Source organism: Ammodytes marinus, assembly GCF_949987685.1.
Source record: "Ammodytes marinus genome assembly, chromosome: 12".
In the NCBI taxonomy this organism is placed as follows: domain Eukaryota; kingdom Metazoa; phylum Chordata; class Actinopteri; order Uranoscopiformes; family Ammodytidae; genus Ammodytes; species Ammodytes marinus.
In genome coordinates, this window is record NC_137216.1 from 22,561,674 (window position 1) to 22,586,804 (window position 25,131).

The following is a 25,131-nucleotide window of genomic DNA, read 5'->3' on the forward strand; positions in this document are numbered from 1 at the left end:
CAAAGAGAGGAAGAGAAAAGAGTGCAAAGAGGAAAGGGGGAGGGAGAGAGCGGAAACCTGAGAGAGAGAGAGAAAGAGAGAGCAGCGGGCAAGAGGAGCAAAAAAATATGGAATATGGCGAGAACAAAGCACGAGGATGAGCAAAATAGAAGGAAATGATAGAAAGAGCAAAGGCAGGAGCCAGAAAGAGGAAGAGTAGGACGGATGAAAGAACGAGAATCAGATGGAGAGAGACGATTTAAGAAGAAAAAAAAGAGTTGAGCTATGTCTGGCAGACAGGAACAAAGTAGGGGGAGAAAAGGAGCTCAAGTTAAAGATTAGAGACAGAGAGACAGAGAGCGCAGATTTCAAAGAGATGAAGTGTGAAGAGTGTAAAATGTGAAAGCGATAGAGGAGGATGATGACTTTGAGCGGAGGGAGGCCATTATTACCTCGTAGCCCAGCCGAGCGGCTCTCTGGAGCAGAGTTTCCCCAGCGTTCTTGTTGACTATCAGCCGTCGAGCCTCTGGTGGGATGGGGCGCACGGCAGGGGGCGAGGGGGCAGCGGCAGGGGGCGTCCTGTGCAGCCCTCCCCCTGACACCTCCGCCGGGACCCCGCCTCCACCGCATGCAGCTCTGCCATTGGTCTGGGGAGTCAACAAGGGCGGGCACAGCACCGCGGGGGAGCACGGCTTGACCGGAGAGCAGGGATAGTGATTAGGAGAGGCGGCTCCCTTCCTCGGAGCGCCACACTGACCGAGAGAGAGAGACAGAGAGAGAGAGAGAGAGAGAGAGAGAGAGAGAGAGAAGGGGGAAAGTATTACAGCCACGGCCAAGTAGCAGACAAGGGATGCACATAAATGAGACAACAGTGACACAGATACATACGTACTCATAAGGACATGCAGTTGCACATACATAGACGAACAATCATACTTCATCATCATTTTAGTGTCAAAATATGGCAAAAGCCATTGTATGACACTCTAGCAGTGGTCACTATAAAAGGATAAAATCTTTCCAGAAAGAATAACAAGATTTTTAGGCAAATTAAATTAGTTTATTTTTTTTCTCCTCCCAAATATCCTCCACATGAATTTTTTAACACTACTTACATAAAGCTTAAAATATAGATTGATTGTTTATTCACAACATCTGTGTTTGTGTATGATTATTGTCTATGAGAGACACACTATGCATCACTGAACACACACACACACACAGCTTTAACACCAACTGTTCACACTCCCAACAGGGCAGGTTGGTGCAGCGCTTTTCTTTAACCACTAAACCAACAGAGCCCTTCGGAGCGCAACATACGAGTGAGGGAGTTGCCTGCCTCTGTGTGTGTGTGTGTGTGTGTGTGTGTGTGTGTGTGTGTGTGTGTGTGTGTGTGTGTGTGTGTGTGTGTGTGTGTGTGTGTGTGTGTGTGTGTGTGTGACCTCTCAGTGGAATTCCATGTCGAAGCAGCTGTCAGGCTGAGGAGGAGCAGGGGAGGAGAGCAGTGTGGGCGGAAAACAACTAGCCTTCTTTCTCCCCTCAATGTTTCCCCGTGCTCACGTCCTCCCTCCTCCTCCCGCTTAGAGCTCAGGCGCTTCATACGCTCGACCATGGCTGCCACATTCCTCACTGCGCGAGTGAGAGTGTGTGAGTGTGAGTGTGAGTGAGAGTGTGTGTGGCCCCGAGTTCGGCGAGCTGCGCGCGATGTATAATTGCTCTGGGGGTTTTGTTGTCATGTCAAGAATGCTCACAGACACGCAGACACTCACGGCCTTGGCACGCATCGACACACACACACAAAAAAACGGCACCGATGACACACATTCGACAATTAAAGCCAGAGACAAACACGCATGCATGCAGGCGACCCGCAGGGGAGTCGCTAAGGGCACAAGGAGGTAAAAACTCCAGCAGCCCTCTAAACATTATAAACATACTTCCTTCCTCTCTCCCTCTCTCCCTCCCTCCATCTCTCTCACACACACTCTTTCCTACCCTCTCTCTCTCTCTCCCAGCTGCATAATCAGAGGCGCCGACAGGCATACTGAAACAGACTCTGCTGCAACAAACATCCAGACGCCCGTATCGTGGGGCCAGGCAGACACCCTATCAGCGGCGCTCACCTTGTTGTCGTCTTCAGCTGCTCCCAGATCAGCCACACAGCGCTGGCCCGGGCTGCTAGGTGCGGCCTCTTTCCGCTTCTCCCGCTCGCGCTCCCTCTGACTGGTGTGTTTGGTCTTGCACGGCCGCTTGCCCTTGGGTTTGTCCGTGTCACTATGGCGACGGGGCTTAAGGGGAGGGGCGCCTCCCACGGACAGCTCCGGCGAGGGAGAGGGGGGGCCCCTCCTCGGCTCCTTGAGGCCACGGTCACCTGAGAAGGGGCCCAGCGGTGGTTGTGCTCTGTCCTTCACTTGGCTGGGGGGAAGGGGCGAAGCAGCTACTCCTGCAACGGGAGGACAAGAAGAGGGGAAGAGGGAGGAAAGAGTGAGTGGCTGATAGTGTGAGGGAGGATGGGAAGGTATTGCAAGGCCATCTCTCACCCTCTGTTGGTTTATTAATGAGCGCACAGAGCTGTCTGGGAGCGCAGCATGCCTGCTCGCTCAAGAAAAAAAAAGGGAAAAAAATCGCACGCACAACACAGGCTCACATAAACACCCCCGTAGTGACTTGTGTGCGCTCATTCATTGCCGCAAGGACACGGCTATGAGTAATCTCCTTAAACAAACGCAGCGCTGTCTGGTTTCAGCCTCATTTATAGAACGTATTTACACGAAAAAATAAAAACTTGCCCTTGAAACCACAATGTCAAAATGCTGTTTAATAGTTTAATGGAGAAACATTTCCTCCAAAAAAAAAGGATTGTCGCAAAGCATTTCTAACTGATCAGGCTCTGATTTATCTTTCCAATAAAACTTTTAGAATCAACAGACAATTGAATCAGATCTACACTGAGGACAAACGAGGAGGAAAGAGTAATTGTGCCTAAATATACAAAACTATTTCTTGGGCATGTTGCAGGAAAAACACATTAGGAATAGGAGATGTTTTACTCTTTTATTAGATAAGTGCAATCCTGAAACAAATGGAAGAAAAATAAAAGACAGCCCTGACAGACACACAGTAGCTAACCACATTCATTGTGAAAACACGGCTGTTGCCAGGGTGATGTTATCAAAAAAAAAAGAAGAAGAAAAAAAAAATTCAGTGGCCAATCAAGGCCTGTGGTTTCTGCAGGAAACATAAAAAACAAAATCTCCCCTGCTTTATTCACTTCCTTTAATCTTGTGCCTGCTCTTTTATTCTCTCTTCGTCCGTGCCTCCAATGAATAAGGGAAAGGCCTGGCTTTATTAAGTCCATCCCCCGCCAACAAAAAAACACACACACACGCACACCCCCATTCTTCCTCTCCCCCTGACTGCTCTTGAGGGGAGAAAAAAAAAAGAAAAATCAGTGATCTAACATGAGTCACACTACACCTGCCCACACGTAACTCCACTCGCCACTTCCCCTTATTTGCACTTTCATCTCTCGCACGTAGACCGCTGTAGAAAAGCTCAACCAAAGGCTTGAAATTAAAAAAATAAGGGGGATGTGGTGGTGGGAGGCGGAGCTTTTAACTTTTAGTCCACAGGTCTTTTTTTTATTCCCTAGCCTTTCCTCTGGCAGTAAAAAAAAACTATCCCCTACCTCATTTCCTCTGCCCTGTCCCTGACGGCACGCGGGGGAAATCCCCCCCAAGAGACAGACCGCTCAACCAGAAAGTGAAACGTGAGCCAAAGATAGATTTCCGTTCAGCTGAACTGGAGAGATGCAGCAGCAGCAGTAGCGGTTTGCAGCACACAGGCTGGCGGGGTTCACAGTCTTACCATTAAGCAGCTTCTCGCAGCCCCATTTCCTGTTGATCTCAGCTCTGTGCGCCGCAGCTCTGTCCTCCGCCTCAGTGGCCCGGATCTTGCGTTCCCGTTGGCTGTGTGGCGGGGCTTCACATCGGGCCTGGGGCCAGGGCCTCTCCTGTTTGATTTGGGGCCCGTCAGCGCCGGCAGCAGCAGCAGCAGCGGGCTTGCTGAGTCGCAGTCCCTTCAGCTCAATGCAGACCTTCAGCTTCCGCACATCGTCGTCCTCCTCTTCGTCAGGACTGGCATGCTCATGGTCATCTGCAAACAAGGGGGAAAACACAGAATTAGCCTTGGTTACCTTCTAAGCTATACTTGCCCAGAAACCTGTTGTCCTGTGAAAACCTTGAAATGGAAAATGTTCAATAGTTTACCCACTCTTAAAATACGTTAGGTTTTATATATGATACCTCTCATTCTTCACTTATAAATGGACATTCATTGGCAAGCTAAAAGGTTTTCACACTTTCGAAAGACACTTCTCTCACCTTCTGCAACACACAAAACTATTGTGTGTAAAATCCCCTCTAAGCCCTACATGTAACACACACACACACACACACACACACACACACACACACACGCGCAAAAGAGGCAGGGAGCAGGATGTGAAAGACATATTGAGGAGTAAAAAGGGGAAGAGAAGTCAAGAAATCGGGCGGAGAGACAAAGCAATAAAAGCTTAAGAGGCAGAGGGAGAGTTCTTCCCCCTGAAATTCACGGGGGGACGGGTATTTGACTTAGTCAATGACTAGTCTGCCAGTGCCGGGGAGAGCAAGCGCGATACAGCATGCCAGAAAAAAAGAAAGAAGAAAAAAAAAGGAACCCAAACAGATGAGGGGAAAAAAGGAAGGAGATGAAAAGGGAAGAAAAGAGCAGCTTTGAAGAGGGCGGGTAAGCGCAGCGGAGGAACGGCAGAGCTGAAAGAGAATGGCTGTCCCTCTCCTTCGCTCCTCTCTCTCGCACTTTGCTCAAAGGCAGGATTAAACACTTCTGTGAGCTGGCTGCCACACAGAGCGAAAGATGGGACAGAGAGAGTGGTGTGGTCGTGGTGGTGGTGGTGGTGGGGGGCATAAGGTGGAATTGATTGGAAGGAGGAAGCGACAAAAGGAATTAAAATATATTATTTTTATAGGGATGAGAGATGACAAAGCATCACACAGGAGGATGAAAGGAAAGGAATGGGCAGTACTAGAAAGATACACAGAAATCAATTTTTGGGTGTGGGTGACATGGCGCATTGAATAAATTCTCACCCGTCGAAAACCTGAATCTTTTCTCCTGGAGGTGGGAAACCCTCTCTCCGTCGCCCCTCTCCGAGTCGTCCTGTTCAGCTTTGGGGATGAGCGGGCGTTTGCGGTTGGCTCCAAAGCCGGGCCCAAACTTCTCCTCGGAGAACCCCCTTGCCGGTGTCAGTATGGGGGGCATGCAATGGCCTCCGTCACACTCCCTCATCGGCTTCCTGCCTCCGTCCCTCAGGCCTCCCTGTGCGGCGCATCGGGCCCCGTGCCCTGGGGACAAAGGCTCCTTCTGGCCCCCACACCTTTGGAGGACCGGAACTCTGTTGTTTGTGTACAGTGGCCGGACACCTAAGCAACAAACAAAAAAAAAAACGTGAGACAGACGGATAGAAACGGGACAGGGAAAAGGATGGGGTGGGGAGTGAGCGAGGCAAAATAAGCACCAGAAGATGAAAGGGCGACCCACACACAGAGAATGCAGACAGACCACAAACCAGACAGACAGAAAGAAAGAAACGAGGGGCAAGGCGGGTTGGGTTGGGTGGGGTGGGGTGGGGGGATAGGGGCGGGGGGGATTGACAAAGGGAGAATGCCAGTTAAACACCAGCCAGCTTTTATTCTGCTTTTAAGACAGGCAGTAAACTTTGATGGGGTAAAGACTTTTTAATCTGATGCGAGCCGAGCCAGCGGAGGCCGGCGGTTCAGCAGCGCAGACGCTCGCTCGCACTTCCAGCAAAAGGAGCGAGGGAGAGGGAAAAAAACATCTTAGCACGGCGACTCCAATCCCCCCCCTCTACCGGGCATGACCACACCACGCCCTTCTCACACTGAGCGTGACTCTACACCCCCCCTCTCCCTCCTTATACCCGACTCCCCCTCGACTGTCTCTCTCCATGCCATAATTAGGCTCACACGTCAGCCGCGGCCTCGCTCCAACACACAGCTGGGCTTCCAGCCAACGTAACTAACCCCCGTCCTCCCTCCCTCCCTCTCGCTCTCTTTCCGTTGCGCTCTCCCATCCGCTTTCACCCACTAACTCTCCCTCCCGCTTTCACTCTCTCACGCAGTCTCTCTCTCTGCCCCTCCTTCTCCCCTTGCCCTCCCCTCGCGATCGTCTCTCCGCGCAGATAAGCACAAAAGACTTCTTGAAAATAAAACTCCCCCTCTCTCTCCCATCTCCCTTTCTGGCTCGTTTCGCTGTTCAAGCGCTGCTGCCTCGCTTGTGTAAGACTGTGCGCAGGCATATGTGTGTGTGTGTGTGTGTGTGTGTGTGTGTGTGTGTGTGTGTATGTGTTGAGTCTTCGTGTTGGAAGAGCGTGTCTTTTTTTAGAGTGACCCGGTCTTGCCTCAGCATTTGCTGCTGGTGCATGAGAGTGTGTACGCGCACCTATTGTTTGTGTGTCTCCCTTTTTTCCGAGTGTTCATTTGCAGATTGGGTGTATGCGTGTGTCCGTCTATGCGTGCAATACAAGTGTGTGTTTGCCTGTATGTGTGTCATGTTTGCCTATGCGTGTGTGTGTGTGTGTGTGCGTGCGTGTGTATGGTGCTGGGTTACTCACCCTCCCTCTCTCCCTGCCTGGTGGCGTGTTGGCAGTGTTCCAGCGTTCTCTCTCTGCACTGGCCGTCTGCCAGCTCCTGTCCTGCTGCCGAGGCAGAGACACACACTCCGCCGCCCTCCTTCTCCTTCAGCTCCAGCTCCGAGAACCGCATCATTGCCCGCTGTGCGCACACACACACATACAAATATGCAGAGAAAAACCCATGAAAACCACTCATCGTGTGCCCACGCCACGCACAAACACACACACACACACACACACACCTCTCTAAGCCTCAATCTGGCCTCAACAGCTAAGGAAGCAAAAAATTGCGTCAGGAATCACATTGTCTCAATAAAAAAGAAAAATGCCAAAGAAATTAAAAACCCACACACAGACAAACAAACACACACACACACAGGACAAAAAAGGTAAGACAGATCAATCACAAGCCTGGCATCAAGACACGGATTAGACTACTGCAGCCACTGTGAGTCCATGCGCTCTGGGGCTAAAATCCTGGCATCTCCCTTCCTGAAACATAAACATGGCTAGGAAACATATACATCTAAGCCCTGAGGCAGAGAGAAAGAGAGGAGATGAAGAAAGAAGAAAGAAGGGAGTGGGGAAAAAAGTGTGCAGCGATACAGAGTACAAAGTAGACAGAGCCCATCAGAGGCAGATGTGATAAGAAATGTAAAGAACTGACCTCCCAGTTAGCTGCAGGTTGACTTATATTACTCCCCTCTCGTGATATGACTTCCATCTAAGCAATTAGAATGGGGGGGCTCAATATATCTGTCCATCATTTCATCTTTTTTTTTATGAATTTATGCTCTCCACATGTTTCTTGACACACACATAGGCAGCCACAATCCCACAAAATAACACAATCAAATGAAAGTGACTCAACAGGTCAATTAACACTGCATCAAAACTATCAAAGGAATTTCTGAACGTGCGTGTATGACAACAAAATTAAAATTAAAATTAAAACAGTATGTTCGTTCCAAGCATGATTGAGAAAGCCAATTCAGTTTTAGCTGTCTGTCTCGTTTAGTTTACTTTTCCCAAAACAGACTTCCACTTCTAATTTTTCACATGTCCAGAAATAGAGCGTTTGATAGCTTTGTGTTGCAGCTGTGCATTGACAAGCATGACACAGACAAAACCACAGTTTTCTAGGGTGCGTTCACAACATACAGACATGTGCAACCGATTAACATATCTGCCTCCGAGCCAGTGGATAATAGAGCATGGGGTTTGTTTGTGTTTCTGTGTTGAACCTTGAGCATAAGGAACCAGCGATAGCAAGTAAAAAAAAAAAAAAAAAAGCAGCTCAATGTGTGTGTGTGTGTATGACTGACGGCCAAGTGTAGCTAGGGGACGTTGTTGTAATTGTGCGTTTTATAGATGGAGTTAGGAAAGAGGGTATTTTAGCAAGTGGGGTTGGGGAGAATTAGGAACTTGGACGGCAACCAGGCAGAGCAGTGTAAAGGCCATCAGGGGGGAGGAGTGTTAGGGAAGGATAGCTACTTGTGGATGGGGGGGGGGGCATGCAGGAAGCCTAAGAGGAACCCCGAAGAGGGCAGCTGCCGTTGTTTTTTAAGCACACTGCGAGCCCTCCACTGCCCCTAACCTTGGGGGGTTAAGCATAGCCAAGGGCGGTGTGAACTGTGAGGCTGCCACAGTCATGCTCAGAAACTACAGTATATGGCTCTTCTACAGCACAGTCAGCAAACACATGCTTTAGCCCCCGAGGCAGTCGACACAAGGACAAGCACGTATAGACACACAGACACGCACGCACAGAAATAACCTTTACAATGACTGCTCACTAGTCAACATACAGAGATGGCAGCTCTGGTTAACCTTTGAACTACCCCTCGCTGATAGAGGGCATCAACTGGCCTTCACTAGATCACTTAAACAATGATAAACTAAGGGAAAGGCCAAGCCAACAGCCAGGACAGTAGCATGACAGCACTTTTATTTGACTAGTCTTTTATTCTGTACTGAGTTGTAAATGCAAAGTATACCCATTTCATGCAGGGTTTGCTCTTCAGGCCGCTCTGAATATTGCAGCAAGGGAATGAAGACAGTGGCCCTTGGGGGGTTTATTTCTGCATGGATTGTTTTAACTGAAAGGATGTTTGAAATCTCTACACATGAGAACTATTGGTCATAATGACATTTCTCAAGCCCACCACCAACAGTATTGAGCCCAGTATTCCCTGTACTGTATACACACACACAGACACACACGCACACACAAGTTTTAATGGCCTTACCTGTAGCGCTCTCTGTTCACGGCTCAGCTTGCTGGAGTCGGCATACAGCTCAGTGGTGACGCATTTAATGCGGTCGCCAACGTAGCCTGTGGAGTTAGCGATCCTCTTGGCCAGACTGGATCTGCGAAGGCCTTTGGATGAGGTATGGCTACCGTCGTCATCTTCGTCGTCGTCGTCCTCATCCCCTTCTTCATGTGACTCGCCTAGGTCCACAATGCTGTCTTCCTTTTCAGTGTCCCTCTCACACACGCTCTCCTCCTTCAAAAGAGTTGTGCAGTGCTGAGCGAGGCGGAGAGCTCGGCTGTCTCTGTCCCGTTTGTCCTTACCAGAGCCACGCTCCCCTGACGTGCGGGCACAGCGCAGGGTGCTCTGGTCTTGGTCTCGAGGGTCCGGGCAGGGGCATTCTTCCAGACTCTCCTCTGCCTCTTCCTGGCCCTGAGGAACTGGGGATGTGCAAGATGTCAGCCCAGGACAACCTGCGTCCTGTAGAATCTTTGGTTTCCCAAAGGGTGTGTCTGGCTGTCTATCTGTGTGATTGGGCTTTAGGTTGGGGCTCTGTCCAGAGTGGACTGGGTAAGGATGGGAAAGGTGGTGTTTTGGCTCATAGTCAGTCTTTTTCTGATTTTGGTTACTCATAAAACATTCATTTTGGTTAACCTTGGTGCAGGACTCAGCAGAGGGCTGTTTGTGGGCTGCTGGCGTAGACTCAATATCTGTGTCTGAGTGTACAAGGTCAATGCAGACAATCTTGTCTAGAGATGTTACAGAGGAAAGGGGAGATTTGCTTTGACCGCCACCCTGTCTTTGTGCTCCTGCTTCCCTATCAGGTTTAATTTGGCTTCCTTCGTATGTCTCTTTCCCACTGTTGGGATTCCTGTGGCCCATGCATTCTTCCACAGCTCCCCGGGACTTTTCATGTCCCCGGGGCTTCAAAGAAGCATCTCCCCTATCTGGCAGCTTGTTGTCTGAATGAGTCTGCATCAGGGGGTGGGCCATCTCCTGTGAGTTGTACGTGAGGTATTCCCCTCCTGGACCAGGTGGGAGGTTGTGGTAGGGTAAAGGGTGTTTTGTTGCCAAGTGGGACGGGTAAAGGCTGTTGCTGCCCAGCAATACTGGATGAGGGTAGACTGGGCCTTTCCCTGTAATTGGCAGGGAGTGTAGAGCCATGCCATCAGGGATGGGGTAGTGCAGATATCTATTGGCGTAGGCCAGACTGTGATTCAGGTAAGAGTCACTTTGAGGAAGGTAAAGGTGGCCAGGGGGGTGACCGTTCTCTAAACAGGGCCTCTTGTATGAAGACACATCTGGAGTAGTTTCAACTCTCTTAGTGGTCTGGGAGGGCTTCTCCGTTCCCTCTCTGTGGTGACCACTGGCTGCTGGATGTTCAGATTGGCTGGTGCTTTGTTTGACCCACTCACCATTGGGTTTGGGTGAGAGAGCCTGGGAGCTGACCATAGTGGAGTGTTGAGTGGAGGGAACATTATGGTTGGACTCCCCTATCCTTGGACAGGATGAGCTGCGTTGCTGAGGGAGGACCCTCTCCAGACTCTTGTGTTTGATGACGGAGGGCGAAGAACCTTTGGCTTGTGAAAGGCCCAGGTCTGTGTTAGGCCTTGGAGAGGGGGGCAAGCCCGGTGTGTGCTGTGCATGGGAAGGAGACGGGCTGGGTACGACCCAGGAGGAGTGTAAAGTGCTGATCATCTCTGGCCTGTCTGAGACCTTTGAAGAAGTGCTGTTGACCACAGAGTGGTGGTGGGAGGAAGGAGAGAGGGACATGTTTTCCTTTAGGAGCTCTCGGTTAGGGGGAAGTCCATAACGTGGGCCTGATGCCATAGTGTCCATCTTGACTGGAAATCCATTGGGGGGTAGCCCAAACTCCAGCATTCTTCCAGACAAATCCAAGGGCTTCTCTGCGGGGTCTTTGGTTGCTTGGGGTTGGTGCGCTGACCTCTCGAAATTGGGTTTGGAGGGTGACCTGCTGGGTCTCCTCTCGACCCCCGCACTTCTGTGCTCAGGTGGGCCGTCTCTTGGCCTAGATTTGTGGGGGCTTGGCCGGGCAGGAGAGTTCTGCTCCGATGCCATGCTGCTCACAGAGAAAGAATGAGGAATGGACTGCGTGGATGAGGATGAGGCGGAGGAGGTGGGTGGCTGTCCTATCCTAGCAACTGGCCTTTGTAGATCCAGTGAATTGTCAATGAGAGCCGGGGGAGGGGGAGGTTGCGAGAGGCGAGAGGATGCATGGGGAGAAGAATCAATGGGCACACTATTATTATTCCCACCATTGGCGCCGCTAGTGCTAGTGCTACTGTTGTTACTGTTGTTGTTGGATGACTTCCTAGAGGGAGGTCTGCCCGGTCTGCTGCTCCTGCTAGGGGAGCGGTCTCTGTCCATAGCAGCCTGATGGTGCTGAGGATGAGGAGACTGTTGGTGAAGCTGCTGTGCAAATGAAGGTCCAAGCCCCTTGTCCTGGCAATGTACCAGTGACGTGGGAGCCACCGTGACTGCAGGGATCCTCATGGGGGGCGCCACCATCGGGGAAGAGATGGGAGAAGGAGGGTAGGGCGGCATATAGTACAGCCTCTCAGCAGCAGAGGTGGCAGGGTTAACATTCCCCCCTTGAGCTGCACACAGAGACTGGTAGGACATCTGGGGGAGATAGGGGTTGGGTTGGCCGAGCAAGGAGGCTTTGTACATATTTAGAGCTGCATACTTGGATGTGTCCAAGTAGGAATACATGCTCGCTTCAGGGTAGGGGTTGAACCAGGGCAGGCGAAGGTAGCTGCCACCAGCGCCCACCATGCCCAGTTCTGATGCTTTCTCTCCAGGCCCTAGCCGGCGATCCAAGCCCATACATTCAGCACCTGTTCCAGGGACCAGCATTGGCTTGTGGAGCCCTGGAGGGGTGCCTTTGTAGAGGCCCAGGTATCCATTAGCTGCCTTACGGCTGTCCAGAGGGCCATCTGGCTTGTAGATGAGCTCTGGAAGACCGTCCCTGTTATAAGTGAGGGGGAAGCCGGGCGTATCTCTGCTCTTTTCCACCGGCAGTGCTCTGATCCCTGGGTATACAACCCCACTGTGAAGACGAAGGCCATCATGCATCAGGGTGTTTCGGTCCAGCCCCATCGCTGCCAGTGGCGTCAACCTTGCATCCACCTGCACCAAAATATATATATAGTCGATATCAGAAAAGTATTTTTTCTAAATACATAATCATAATAATGTTTTCGGAAAAAGTGATGTTGCAAGAATGAACTAGAAAAAACTATTCCTGATGAAAAGATGTCTTGTCTTTCTGGGTTAGTGGTGTGCGTGCACATAGTGAAACAGATCCTGTGTTTATACTCAGAGAAAAGTGACTCATGACTAATGAGTGGAAACTGTAGTGTGGACGTGCATAGAGGGGGACTTGCCATGTTTTGTGTGATGTGGTTCCCTTGTCTTAGTTGCAGGTTGGTTTGTGTCTCAGCATCGACATCACGAACAGATGTTGCCCTGTGGAGGTGAGCAAACAGTAAGCAGTCAGTGTCTTGGCTCCGACACATACACTCACACACACCACAACTCTGACGTAATTCATCCCATTGACAGGGCAAAAGTGTCACTTTCAAAAATCTCTTGAGAATGAGATAAATAAAGTTAGTCAGTTTTACACTTAGATTTCTGGGGAATGCAGCTCCATATTATTATATCAAAATATGTACAATATAGCAATCAAATGTGGCACAGAGATATACAAGTGAAGCGAAACACAAGTAGTAGGGCAAAGGTACAAAGGTGGAAACATAATGGCAGTGTTGGCTATAGTCATTGCACCCTTCCTCTCACTCTCTCAAATGCACACACACACACACACACACACACACACACACACACACACACACACACACACACACACACACACACACACACACACACACACACACACACACACACACACACACACACACACACACACACACACACACACACACACACAACTCCACTGAAGCAGTCACTGCAGATGAAAGCACTGTGTGGGCTTCGCTTCCCTCCCATCCGTCAACACCACTGGGCAAACCCCCGTCCTCCTCCCCGACCCCTATCCCACTCACACTGCGGGGCTAGACGAGCTTTGTGGGGCTGCGTCTATTCAGTCACGTTCCCCACACACTGGTTTTCCTGTGCCCCCTTTGACCCGCTCTTTCGGCTGCCTCAGCCAGCGAGGCGGGGAAAGATTATACATCAGAGACCACTTCGGTGGGAGACCATTTGCCGCCCGCCAACATAGAGCCACAGATCCACAAACACGTACAAGTATACGGGAGGGGAAGGGACAGCCAAACTACATTTTGAATAAACCATGGATTCAGTTTTAGAAGGGAAAACCTGAAGGTGGTATGAAGACCGAAAAAAAATTACCATGGAGATGGAAATAGTTTTTGTTTGAGATTTGTCTTTTTAAAATCACAAGAGCAATAACAATTAACAAAACATCAAGATTCCTTTGTGAGTAAAACTGCCTTTAATCTGCCAACATTTTGTATACGTTTGATTTTTTTTAAATCTTGAAACACTGAAGCATAACAGAGCTGTTATTTTTTTGTTATTCGGTACAAGAAGATTATTAATTAGTGCAGTATATAAGGAGAGAACACATTTGATTGGTCTTAAGCATTAAATCTGGGATTTTAATCAGTTGGATTCCAGTGGAGCTGGGTTTAAAATGTTTTCCCAGAATAAGGCTACACTATGATAGCTCTTTCCAGGATTAAATGCAATTTTGGATTTGTAACTAAGCCAAATATATATTTTTTCAAATAATAGATAGTTGTGTTATATCTCCAGTAGTGTCTTAAAAACACAAGATATATGTCAAATCTGAAGCGGGTCAACTTTATTTTATTTTTTTTTAAATAGGAGCAGGACCTTATACTGAGTCAAGTGACATCATGGGCCGCCTGATTTCAAAAGGCTGTTTCAAAATCCTCACACAGATGCAATTAAAAAGAGAAATGACTCCCATCTGGCAGATTTGAATTAAAAAGGAAATCTTTACATTTCAATAATAGACCTGCTGACTCCTTATGGGTGTGCATTTCTGCAAGGCAGTCCTGTATAGGGCAGCCGGTGCAGCAGGAATGAGGTGGCAGTGAAGAGCCTTTAAATAGTAAAAGCGAAAGCGTTGCCGTGCTGTGCTGAGAGCAGCAGAGAGACTTGGCTCCTCGATCATCGCAGAGAAACGCCTCTGAGCCCTTGCTGCCGCGCCGCTGGCACGCCACTTTTATTGCCGTGACCCCGGGCCCATTAATCAGCCTGTAGCGGGCCCCTCGGCACAGCTCCTCCCTGCCCCTGTGCTTCCCCTCCCCCCCAGCCACAGCTCCCCAAGGCCAGTCCTGCTTCAACAACATCCGCATCTGACGGAACTGAAATGGTCCAAACGTGTGTGGGGAAAACCGCTCCACCGTTGCTGCAAATGTGTGTGTACAGACACGTCTAGATGCGTTCTATGCAAATGACACAAGCCATCGTTGAGAAATCACCCAGTTTCTTCTTGCATTTCCTGGAGCGAGACATGCACCTCTCTCAGACACTCGCAACAGCTCTCTTGCACTGAGAAGTCTACGCTCTTAGAGAAATACACTTCTAATAAGAAATGCAGATATTCAATTACATGCAGCTGTCCTGGACATTTTCTTTTCAACCTAAACTTTCCCTTACAATAAAGTGGACTCTCTGTCCTTGGCACAAACGCATGTTTTGCAAGGAGACAGGGAAAAGGTCGGTTCTTGCAAAGGGTAGCACAACAAAAAGACATTGTGGTGTCTTAAGGCCTGTTATTACTTCACAATTTACGCATACTGTGCTTGTGACCGAGGAGTTTGCACGGCACCTGTCATTTCCATGAAATGAATAGTCGTCCAGCAAAGATGAGAGGCTGCACCGGGCCTCAAGGTCGAGCTCCAGCACTTCACAGCACACTGCCTCCACAGCCAGGAGCTAAAACTCCTGCTTTAAAAAGGCATGGTAGCTACTCAGCCGCACACTCAAAACTCCTTACAATTGCGCCAAAAAGCACAAAGTGCTTCATCGGTCAGCGTGTTATTACCAGTCTCAAATGCTTTTGTTAAATGCTGTGTGTACTTTAGAGGGAAATGGCTGCACAAAACTAGTGTTAATATTGTTACAGTCCTGCCGCCAGAGGTACCATCACGGACAGGCATCAGATTAGGGAGGAGGGTCTTTTTTTAATGGTTCATTAATCATTTAAAACGGGCAATAACGGAAATAACCCGTTAATAGGCTATACATATAGGCCTAGATATACTTTTGAGAGAGGCAGTTGCATCATGATCCTTGGGCAAGATTCACAATAGGTCTATTTTCAACCAACCCTTTTCTTATATGCCCATTGCTTTGGTTATTTTTTAGCAAATAATACCATGGTAGTGAATTTAGACTTGTTTACACTGTTGCAGAGGACGTAATGTCCTATAGCAACATTGCAGCACACAAACCTAGAAATGTGGGTTCCTTTAGTCTCCAATCACACAAAGTCATCGCCTGTGACAAAACCACAATTATTTTAAGTGCTGCTGTTGGTTGAAAGCTGCCTTTGAAATGTATTTTCTTCATGCTAGAGAGTGAGTGAATCCAGTCCAAAACTTCCTGCTTCATCAGAACAACAAGCCAACAGATTCATTACTACAGGACACTGTATCAAAAGTTATAGGAAACCATCTGGAAAGGAAATTAAAACTAAAAAGATCTACACATCAACGGAAGTCTATGAGAGAGAGGGCTTCAAGCATAAACATTTAAAACCTCATGCTCATCATTTCAGTGAGGTCTTAACATAAAAAAGAGCTTTGTGCATTAGTGGCCTCAGAACCAGATGCTTTGAGAATATTCTGGAATGAGATCCCGTCACATTATGCGAGGACGGGACGGGGAAGGAGAGATTAGGAGAGATAGGAGAGGAGGGAAAAGGCAGCGGGGTGGTGGACGCTCATCCTCGCTGCTAAGAATAGTTTGCGAAACAAACAACTCCCGACGGCCGTCCAATCCATCACAGTGGTCGGCAGCAGCAGGCTGGGGGGGAGGGAGAGAGGGAGGGGCGCAGCGGTCGGAGCTGCATTTATAAACCAGACCGCTGGAGCGAAGCCCCGACTCGCACCATTAAACAGAAAACCACCGGGTGTTTTTTTTTTATTTTTTAGCAGCGGAACCTCGATCGTCTGTTGCTCTGTAGCCTATTTCAGTGTCGTGTGCTTTTTCGAAGGGAGGGAGGGGGACGAGAGGGGAGACAAACAGAGCGATAGCGAAAGAGAGAGAAGAACATGGGAGAGAAAACAACTCTCTCTACTCCCTCTTTTCCCTTGTTTCCTGTTTCTGACGACAATGACTTGAACTCTCCGTGACCCGTAGTGGTAAACGCACCGGCACCGCTCCTCATTTCCTCCCGGGCTGAGGCCTCTTTTATTCCCCGTAGAGCGCAGTGGTTGCGTGCGTAGGCTACGGGTAATGTGCGTGTAGAAGAGGCCGAGGGCGGACCACGGAGTTGAGGAGGGAGGTTGTGTCACTCTCTCGCTCTCTCTCGACAAGTTGATTAACGACTAGAAAAGCGCAGCTCCACATTTAAAGAACCTATGGCGTGGGCATATATCATTTACAAACACCTCCAGTGTTTAGGTCTGTTCCGGGGAAACTGAGGATGTGTTTTATTTGCTATAACGGGGGAGTATCGGCTATGGCCACTCTCTCGCTCTTTGTCCCTGGAGCTTTGAAGCGAAGAGCTCCGATCAGCTCTTAAAAAGGAGAAAAAAAAGGACTGACGCAGGATATAGCCTAATCTCCGCAGCGACGGGGGCGGGGTGGGCATAAACACAGATTAAATGTTGGCACGCGCACACGCAAAATGCACACACACCACCACGAGGCTGTGTGTGTGTGTGTGTGTGTGTGTGTGTGTGTGTGTGTGTGTGTGTGTGTGTGTGTGTGTGCATAACGAGAGGAAATGCTGTGCACATTGCCAGTGAACAAAATAGAAATTAGCGTCAACAAACCCTTAGAAAATAAAAGGAAGGCGGACCAAAACTCCAGCCTGACTGCTAAATACAGCGCCTCGGGGCCCATCTCTCTCACCCAGCATCATACAGAGAGAGAGAAGCCCGGAAGACGGCGCGTGCCCAATTTTAATTGTTATTGATTATCGGGCTGACGTGTGCCAAATGGTCCCGATTGATAATCCCGCCGGTGTAGACTGAAGAGAGTGCGATCTATGTGGAGAATCGACGCTGCCGTTTGTCAGGGTAGTTTTCCGTTTCTGATAGAACAGAAGTGCGCAGATTGAACGGAGGCAATAGCGGGGGGTGAGGAGGGAGAGGGAGGCGGAGGAGATAAATGCTGTAGAGAGACACACAGCGAGCTGGTGGAGCGCAGAGCTGGAAGGAGCCAGCGGCATCTCCCTCCTCAGCTGTCACATTATTAGCGACCGAGCTGTAAACAAGGGGCCCCTGCGTCCTGCCCAGGCCGCTGCACAGACGCATGCAAGTCGGTGCACGGTTCAATTCGCCTCCCTCGGCAGCACGGCCGTCAACAACAACGGCGACATTGTGAGCCCCCTCCACTCCCCCCCGAGCTGTCACTATAAGGCCCGGGCGGCGGCTGCTGAACTGGCTCTATTCATCCCGGGCCAAATGGGGGACTAAATGGTCCTTTATGCCACCAAAGGAGACGATTGTAATGGGGATGCGCGCACGCATGAGTCGGGTTTACCGGAGCTTTCTTGACTCTCCTTTGAAACACTGGCGTGGCTTTCATGTGTTATAGATGTTCCTAATGAAAGCACGTGACGCTTAAGTCCCCACCCAACCCACAACCACACGCGCACACACACGGCCTAGTCCGCCACATATAGGATGAGGTTTGTTTAAAGAGGTATTGCTGGTGTGCAAATACTTAAATCAGGCTAAATGAATGTCAGTTCAAACAGGTGCTGAATCAGTGTGAGGTAAACACCTCTGCCATGGCCTAGATTTCTAGCTTTGAAAAGGTCACACGGGTTATAATGAACGGCCTAGGCTATACATCCTATGAGTAAAAAAAACATCTTGGCTAAATTTAACTTGACTTGATGTTATGTGATGATGGCGGACTCGAGGTCAAAAGCTTTGTAGCCAAAGTGAACTCAGTGATGTGCCATCCAGCCAGCAGATAACACATTCCCGCTTTGAAGAGTGCTATAAACTCGTATTGCCGTCACCCCATGCAGCCGCGCTGCCAAGCGTCTGTGGGATTTCGTCAGCGAGATAGATAGATGCCCCTAGGCACCGACATCTCAAAACAAATGAGGCGGCCTGATCAAGACTGAGCCTGCAGAGACTCAGCGAAGGGAGGTGAAGCGGTGCCATCATTACTCGGCTGCCGAATCAATCTTCCGATAGGCCAGTGCGAGGTCAGTAAACTATACAATCATGGGGGGGGGGGGGGGGGGGGGGGGGGGGGAATTTATATCACGTTAAGATACTGCATTTTAAATTTAACAGCAGAGCCCCGTGTTCCAAATGTTGCTTGTGGACACACGATTTAAAAAAATAGGTTGTATAAAGGAAGAGGAACGTAATGTCTAAAACCCGAGAGCCGTGCGTAATCGGATGCGTAAATGTCAAGTTTTAGTGTAGAAAAATAACGTGAGATGTGGTTCTCATGGGCTGTTGCTGACCCGTCTCTGACTGTGGCGGTGAAACAGCACTATTTGGAGGCCGACACATCTCCGCGGGGAAGTGATCCGTGCGCTCCAGAGCTCGTCGTAAGTAAAAGCTTTGTGGAGCGCTGAGAGAGACAGCGAGAGGGAGGGAGGGGGGGGGGGTGATGGGAGGGAGGGCGGCTCTCCCGTTTCATCGCGAGGTCCCGGGAGGCCATGCAAGGAGCATAGCTTCAATCAAACCGTGACGTCTCCTCCGGGAGCTGCGCAGCGCCTGGAAAACCGATCTCTCCTCGGCTCTGTACTGTGTGCGTGTGTATGTGTGTGTGTATCCGCTTTTGTTCACACGCACCTCGCCTCGGCAGCAGCAGCGCACGCAGAGCCGGCAGCGACGACACTGTTGTTTTATAGCCAGGCGTAAGTGAGAGAAGAGAGGGAAAAAGGAAAAAAACAAGCGCGACACAAATAAGACAGACTTCACGTCGCTTCATTTCTGACAGATTTCTACGCATTATACTGACTATTGTCCAACAGAGAAAATACTGAGGTTTGAAATGCAAAAAGCAGCTCTGTGCTTTTATTGACGTGCTCTCTCTCTCTCTGTCTATCTGTGCCTAATACTCCCCGCGTGGCTCCCATTGATTAGTAAAGCGGACAAACAGCAGGTTAATGGGGTTTAGAATGGGGGTGGTGGGGGTGATGTGATTGTCCCTACACGCAGCCGATCCCCCCCACTGAGCGCTGCGCTGATGACACATCCACTGTCACTCAACGGCTCAGCATGACAATATGCCCCAGCAGGCACGAGGTTGGTGCCACCTTTATGCGCTGCTTCCTCACTCAACATGCTCACACTCACGCCCTTAAACTGTGAATTTCTACACCAAAAGCTGTAAAAAGAGATCGGGCTTCTCAGATGTTTAATATATTGTCCAAAACAAACACATTATTGACACATTAACACCCCACTTCAGTTGATTGAGAAGAGCGCATTGTTGGATTATGTGCCTGTCCAGAGGTGAGGTGAAAGTGAAAGTTTCCCTTTCTAATGAAACAAGTTCCAAATGACACCCTCTATTTTGACTTGAATGTCACTTGGATATCAGACGGGCCCGGGCAATAAAACATTGTTTTCGGTGCAAAAAGTGCAAAGTCCTCTAGCAAGAAGAGCGACAGACAGACAGAGATAGAGCGAGAGAGAGAGAAATCAGTGCCAATCTTATGGTAAGCAGCCCTCCCCCTCTGTATTCCAACACCTGGAAAACAGCTCAGCCCCACACTGACATCACAGTGCACAGTGGAAAATGATGCGCAAAACAGCTACGGGTAGGCTACACTATAAATAAACTCGGCCCACACACAAAATGTCGTCTAACACTTGCACCATCGTGCACCATTGGGGGGAACGTGCTCCATTACCAAAAATATCAAACATAGCAGTCATCAAGTCATGATGACCAAGGTTAAATGTTTGCTCCAAAGTGTGTGTTAGAGAGAAAGAGGCATTTCAAGGCCATAGTAAACCAGATTATTCTAAAATAAAAGCTGCATAATGAATGACCTCCACCAACTATTGTGGCACAAACATATCCATCCATCCAAACCCAAGAGACTGTCATGACTAAACTAAACACTCTTCAGAAATGTGACATATTCAAAGCAAAAGTCCCTATATGTCATACACTCCACCTAAGTGCAGCAATGTTCGATCCAGACTAAACAGTAGGCATAGCATACTTGCTATTTTGACAATTTGGTCAATATTTAGCCACATGGTCCCTGTGGTCCATGGTCCCTGTGGACCATGTGGCTAAATACTGTAAGGAATACTCAAATATGCTTTTTTTCCCTCTTCGTAAAATGTTTTCCAAATTGCCAGATCTCCACAGGCTTTGGTAGATTTTTAGCATCATTAAAACACAAGCTCAAATCCAACTTTAGGTATCTTGCGGTATATGCCTAAATGCCCTTCATATTTCAATGCCAATGGAGACTGATATTTCATTTCAATACTATTCCATTTCTATTCTGAATCAAATCCCCTTTAGGCTCCACGACCACCACCCTACAGTGAGGATAATCCCCTGCTCCGTTCCCTCGAAAAGGTCCCAAGTGAAGAGGTCTTGCCCTGACCAACCTGCGCGAGTCTCAGCCGAGCCAACAGACGCTCTATAACTATGTGTTATGAGCTATGCTCTGTATATCCTACTGTAATATCCTGCATCCTTTTAGTAGCCGTTTCCCTCACTAAGCTCGTCAATGAGCTGGAGCCAGCCAATACGAGGCACATCGATCGTCCTAAGAGAGCGTCCACCTAATGAGTGCCTGTGTGGCTCCAGGACAGGCAGCAGGAGAGGAAAACTCCCGCAATGCGAGCCGTGTTCTCCTGCGATCAAGAGCATGATCTTGGAAATCTCAACGAGGGCAATTTTGAATTAAGTTACCTCGATTAAACGCCGCCGTGTTGGTCGTGAAATCCAGGTTACGTAGCCCGCAGAGGAGACTCGTTATAGGAAAGACGGTTCAGTTTGGAAGGTGTCCAACACGCCTTGCAGCACTTATTTAAATTAAACAGCAACTTTATGAGAGATGGTTCATGATTATGGTAGTGCTGAAAGAAAGGGGAACTATTATATAGAAGTAAAATATATAGTTGATAATGGAGTTGAAATAAGTGGAATGGATTAAAGGTGAATTGAAAAGGGGTTTCCATTTCAAAAGCTCACCAAGCTGTTCAACCAGGGAAGAAATTAAAGTGGCAGTAAGTGCCACCGTTTAAAATCATTCTTAGAAATCCTCAAGAGAATAGGGTAGCACTTTCTCCCTACAGGAGAGCATCGCGTATCGGGGCTGCAGGGGGAGGGGGGGGGGCTCCACGTTGGCGCTACATGGATCCTTCGTGCGCAAAGGATTTCCCCCCGCAATGCAAAGACTAGTCACACAGCAGGACTGCGTGCGAGAGTGGAAGGCAAGCCGCTGTAGCGCAAAGTCATATCAACACCTGCAAGACACGAAGAGAGTGGGTGCCAGTGTGTGGTGACACGATGCCAGAGCGGTTTCCATCAAACTACACACGCGCGCGCACCTCCCCCCACTATACCTTTGGGACTGATGAGATGACTGATCAACGTCCGATCTGTCCAAACAAAGCCCCCCCACACCTCACCCACGAAAACACACACTCAGCTGTCACAACACACACACACACACCGCGGGGATGCCCTCCAACTGAACTGAACCGCGTACAAAAAGGAGCAGCACCGCTCGCTCGCTTCCCTATTGCAGGGCGAGGCTGAATTCCGTAACCTTGTTTAGCGCAGAAGCTCCGTGTGCGCGCACGCACGCGCGAACATACACACTCCCACCCTCGCCCCAGAGGCACACTCACACACTTCGTCACTCAGCAGAGTGCGAAAAGCCTGAATATTCACCATCGAGGACGGCGCCACATTCAAGTCCGCTAATCTCTGGGACGTCCTTCGCACCTCCGGTCCGGTTGAGAGGACAGTTGGAAAAAGGCCAAGATCACGGTTGGATCATTAGGTGTGCGTGTGTGTGTGCGCGCGCGTGTTATTTATCAAGCACATGCCACTGCCCCGCCGAAACGCACAAAGACCACCCTATGCGCTATTCTTAGAAGTGGCCGATCCTCTCCCAGTCTCCAGGCACAACACCGGACTATCGCGCTTCCAATGGACCCAACAAGAAGACAAGACGGTCTTTGATTTCAAACATACCAGAATACAACATGTAAAAGCATCTTAGCTGTTGTAGTACCATTTAAAAAAACAAAACAATGCACAGTGCGTTTTCTGTCCTCATAAGACCATTTCACATCACCAAAGACACAATGCGAAAGAATATATATTTTGATTTGTCACTGATGGCCTCACCTGGTTAATTGGTGCCCGTTCCAGCCGTTGTCCGTGCGCCTCAACTCACGCCTTTTTCCTGTTTTTCCCAAGTTAACTAAAGAGGACAGCGATCCGTGCGCACGTAGACTGGAGCCCGGTTACGGTCCTGCTGCTCGCTGGAGAGACAGACAATCCCGGCCGAGTTAATAAACAAAAAAACTTAAAGTGTCTAACAGGTTATCCACGTGTCACGAAACAAAACAAGTCTTACATATAAAGCGCTCGGTCCTTATTCTATTGTCTACGGGCAACTCTCATCCATTGCCCTTTATATTAAGCGGACTTTTGGGCTGCAGCAAATGTCACTTGGGTTGCCATAAAGCAACAAAAAAACAAACGTCCGGATGTAGAGAAATCCACAAAGGAAAATCCGTTAAGTTCCTTTGGTGTGGGAGAGCCAACGTGCCGTGTGGCCCGTAGCCCCCCAAAGGATACAGGTGGCGAGGTCGGTGGACTCGCAGAGAAATTAATTCAGCTCGGCCGTACCTCGCAGCAGCAGCGCCATGTTGGGTTTGAGCGGAGCACGCCGTCCTCGGAAAAAGCCCCTTCCTCTCCCGCTCTTCGTCACTCCATGTCCTCACACCGACACCGGGATCCGTGTCTCGGGAGGTTTGCTGGAGGTTATTCCGTCAAGCTTTTCGTCCCGCGTATTTCTTCTAGAAGCGCAACGAGAGAGAGAGCCCGGTACGCAGCGCGGACGCACGGAGCTATACGGGGAGTGCCGCACACAGAATGGATGAACGCTGCCGAGACCGAGCGACTCGCTCCACTCCCACTCGCGCAGACTCTACCCAGAAGGCCAGTCGGGAGACCGCAATTACCATAAGTCTCCAGCGCACGGCACTGGCTGCGCGCGCACGCACACACAGCGAGAGACACACAGAGCAAGCGAGCAGCACACACACTGGCTCCGCTGAAACTCCAAAACAGGAATAGGCGAGGTTTTTTACAGCAGAAAAAAGGCACAAAAATTAAGTAGAAGAAAAAAAATAATGCCAGCACTAATAAATACAAATTAAATGGAAGCAAATGTTTGAAACGCTTTGCAAAATAAGGGCATTCTTGAGAATAGGCTATTTTAATGAAGGCAAATGTTCACAAATCAAGCCTAATCTAAAATGTATGTTATGTTGTGAGATATATAAAGACACCTACACATATTCTTATTATAAGAATAGTATTTTTTTCATATAGCCTACACATTGAGTGTATAGGTGATGGAGGAAGGCCAGAATACTGTTAACAACAGGGTGTCCATCTTTTCACAATAGATTTGGACCTTTCATTCATTATTATATTTTTTTCTTTTCTTTTAAGAATTGTTCATATTTTGTCTGCAAATGTTTGTCACAGTGTATACAGATCAGATCAATTAAATGTCAGTTCCCCCCCCCCAAAAAAACAACACATTTGGTAAACCTGTGAAGCACGAGGCAACAGAGAAAGGGAGAGAGAGAGAGAGAGAGAGAGAGAGAGAGAGAGAGAGAGAGCGAGAGAGAGGCAGCTCAAGGCTGGGGCACATCTGTTAAGGCTCCTGTGTCAAGTGAAGGAGGAGGAGGCTATGAATATCAAGCCTGTAGGTGTGTGTGCATCATGTGCCTGCATGTGTGTCTGTTAGGAAAGAGAGAGAGAGAAAAGAGGAAAAGGACAGAGAGAAAAGCCAGCAGACAGACAGACAGAAGCAGAGAAGGAGTATAGGAAAAGAGAGGGGCACTTGGAAATGGAAGGCCTGGTTGCATTCGCCGCAGCTGTTGAAAGTAGGAGTTAAACCAGACAGCAAAACACAAACAAACACAGCGCACACAAAGCATTCACATATGGAGGCATTAGGAAGCAAAGCTCATCTTTAAAGGGCAAAGTTTTCGAGACAGAGGCCCAAAGGAAGCGAGATCAAGATGAGAAGAAAGTGAAGACGCGGTGGGTGTTTTCATGCACGACACAGAGCAAAGGGTTCCAAGGAACTGGCATCTGAGTTTCTGTGATGAGCAATGTGAAAAGCCTCAGCTCATACCTCAAGCTGGAACACATTGATGTTGTATTGAGTGGGCATGTTGTGCTCGTATTAGCCCCAAACCCTGGCCTCAACCTTCTTCATAAGTGGGAGTTACAACAGCAGCCACTGAACCACGAGGCGACTGAGGCTATACGTCTGAAACAAACGTGTGTAACAGCTAAAAGATCAGAGGGACAGACACAGACTGCCTGGTTACGCTGCTATGAGTCACAGCTGGTTAAAGATCAATTCAGTTCTTCCCCTACTCTACTAGATCACAAGGGTTTTTAATCAATCCAAACTCACTATTTACGTTACATTTTACTCACATACATTTCTCGTTTTTGTTGTGAGACAACTAACAGATCATACATGTTTTCCATCTTGGAGACGCTTTTGTCAAAGAAATAATAACACATTCAGACCAACTTTTGCCTGGAAAAACACAATGATCCCCTTGTTCATTAAGCGAGGCCGGTCTATCTGCCAAATCAGAGGGCCACAACAAAGTCCATCAAACAAAAACTGTCAAAAAGGTTAAACCCTGACTCTACTTTTTGTTTTGCCAGACTGGGAAGCAACGTCATCTGACAAGGCAC

At 48.9% G+C, this 25,131-nt stretch overlaps 1 protein-coding gene across 2 annotated transcripts in view; it reads right to left on the bottom strand.

Moving 5' to 3' along the window:
- The window catches only part of bcor (BCL6 corepressor), a 33,551-nt gene extending 10,300 nt beyond the window's left edge, over positions 1-23,251 (bottom strand). The window contains exons 1-9 of one of the 2 annotated variants that reach the window (XM_080037748.1): positions 22,519-23,251; positions 12,354-12,435; positions 8,944-12,096; positions 7,362-7,418; positions 6,674-6,833; positions 5,130-5,462; positions 3,847-4,134; positions 2,103-2,422; positions 432-731 (exon numbers count right to left, since the gene is read on the bottom strand). In XM_080037748.1, coding sequence (XP_079893874.1) covers positions 432-731; positions 2,103-2,422; positions 3,847-4,134; positions 5,130-5,462; positions 6,674-6,833; positions 7,362-7,418; positions 8,944-12,096; positions 12,354-12,356 — 4,614 coding nt within the window. In that variant the 5' untranslated portion in view covers positions 12,357-12,435; positions 22,519-23,251. The remainder of the gene's footprint in view (positions 1-431; positions 732-2,102; positions 2,423-3,846; positions 4,135-5,129; positions 5,463-6,673; positions 6,834-7,361; positions 7,419-8,943; positions 12,097-12,353; positions 12,436-22,518) is intronic. The other variant, XM_080037749.1, reaches the window with a different exon arrangement.
- Between the last annotated feature and the right edge of the window lie 1,880 nt (positions 23,252-25,131).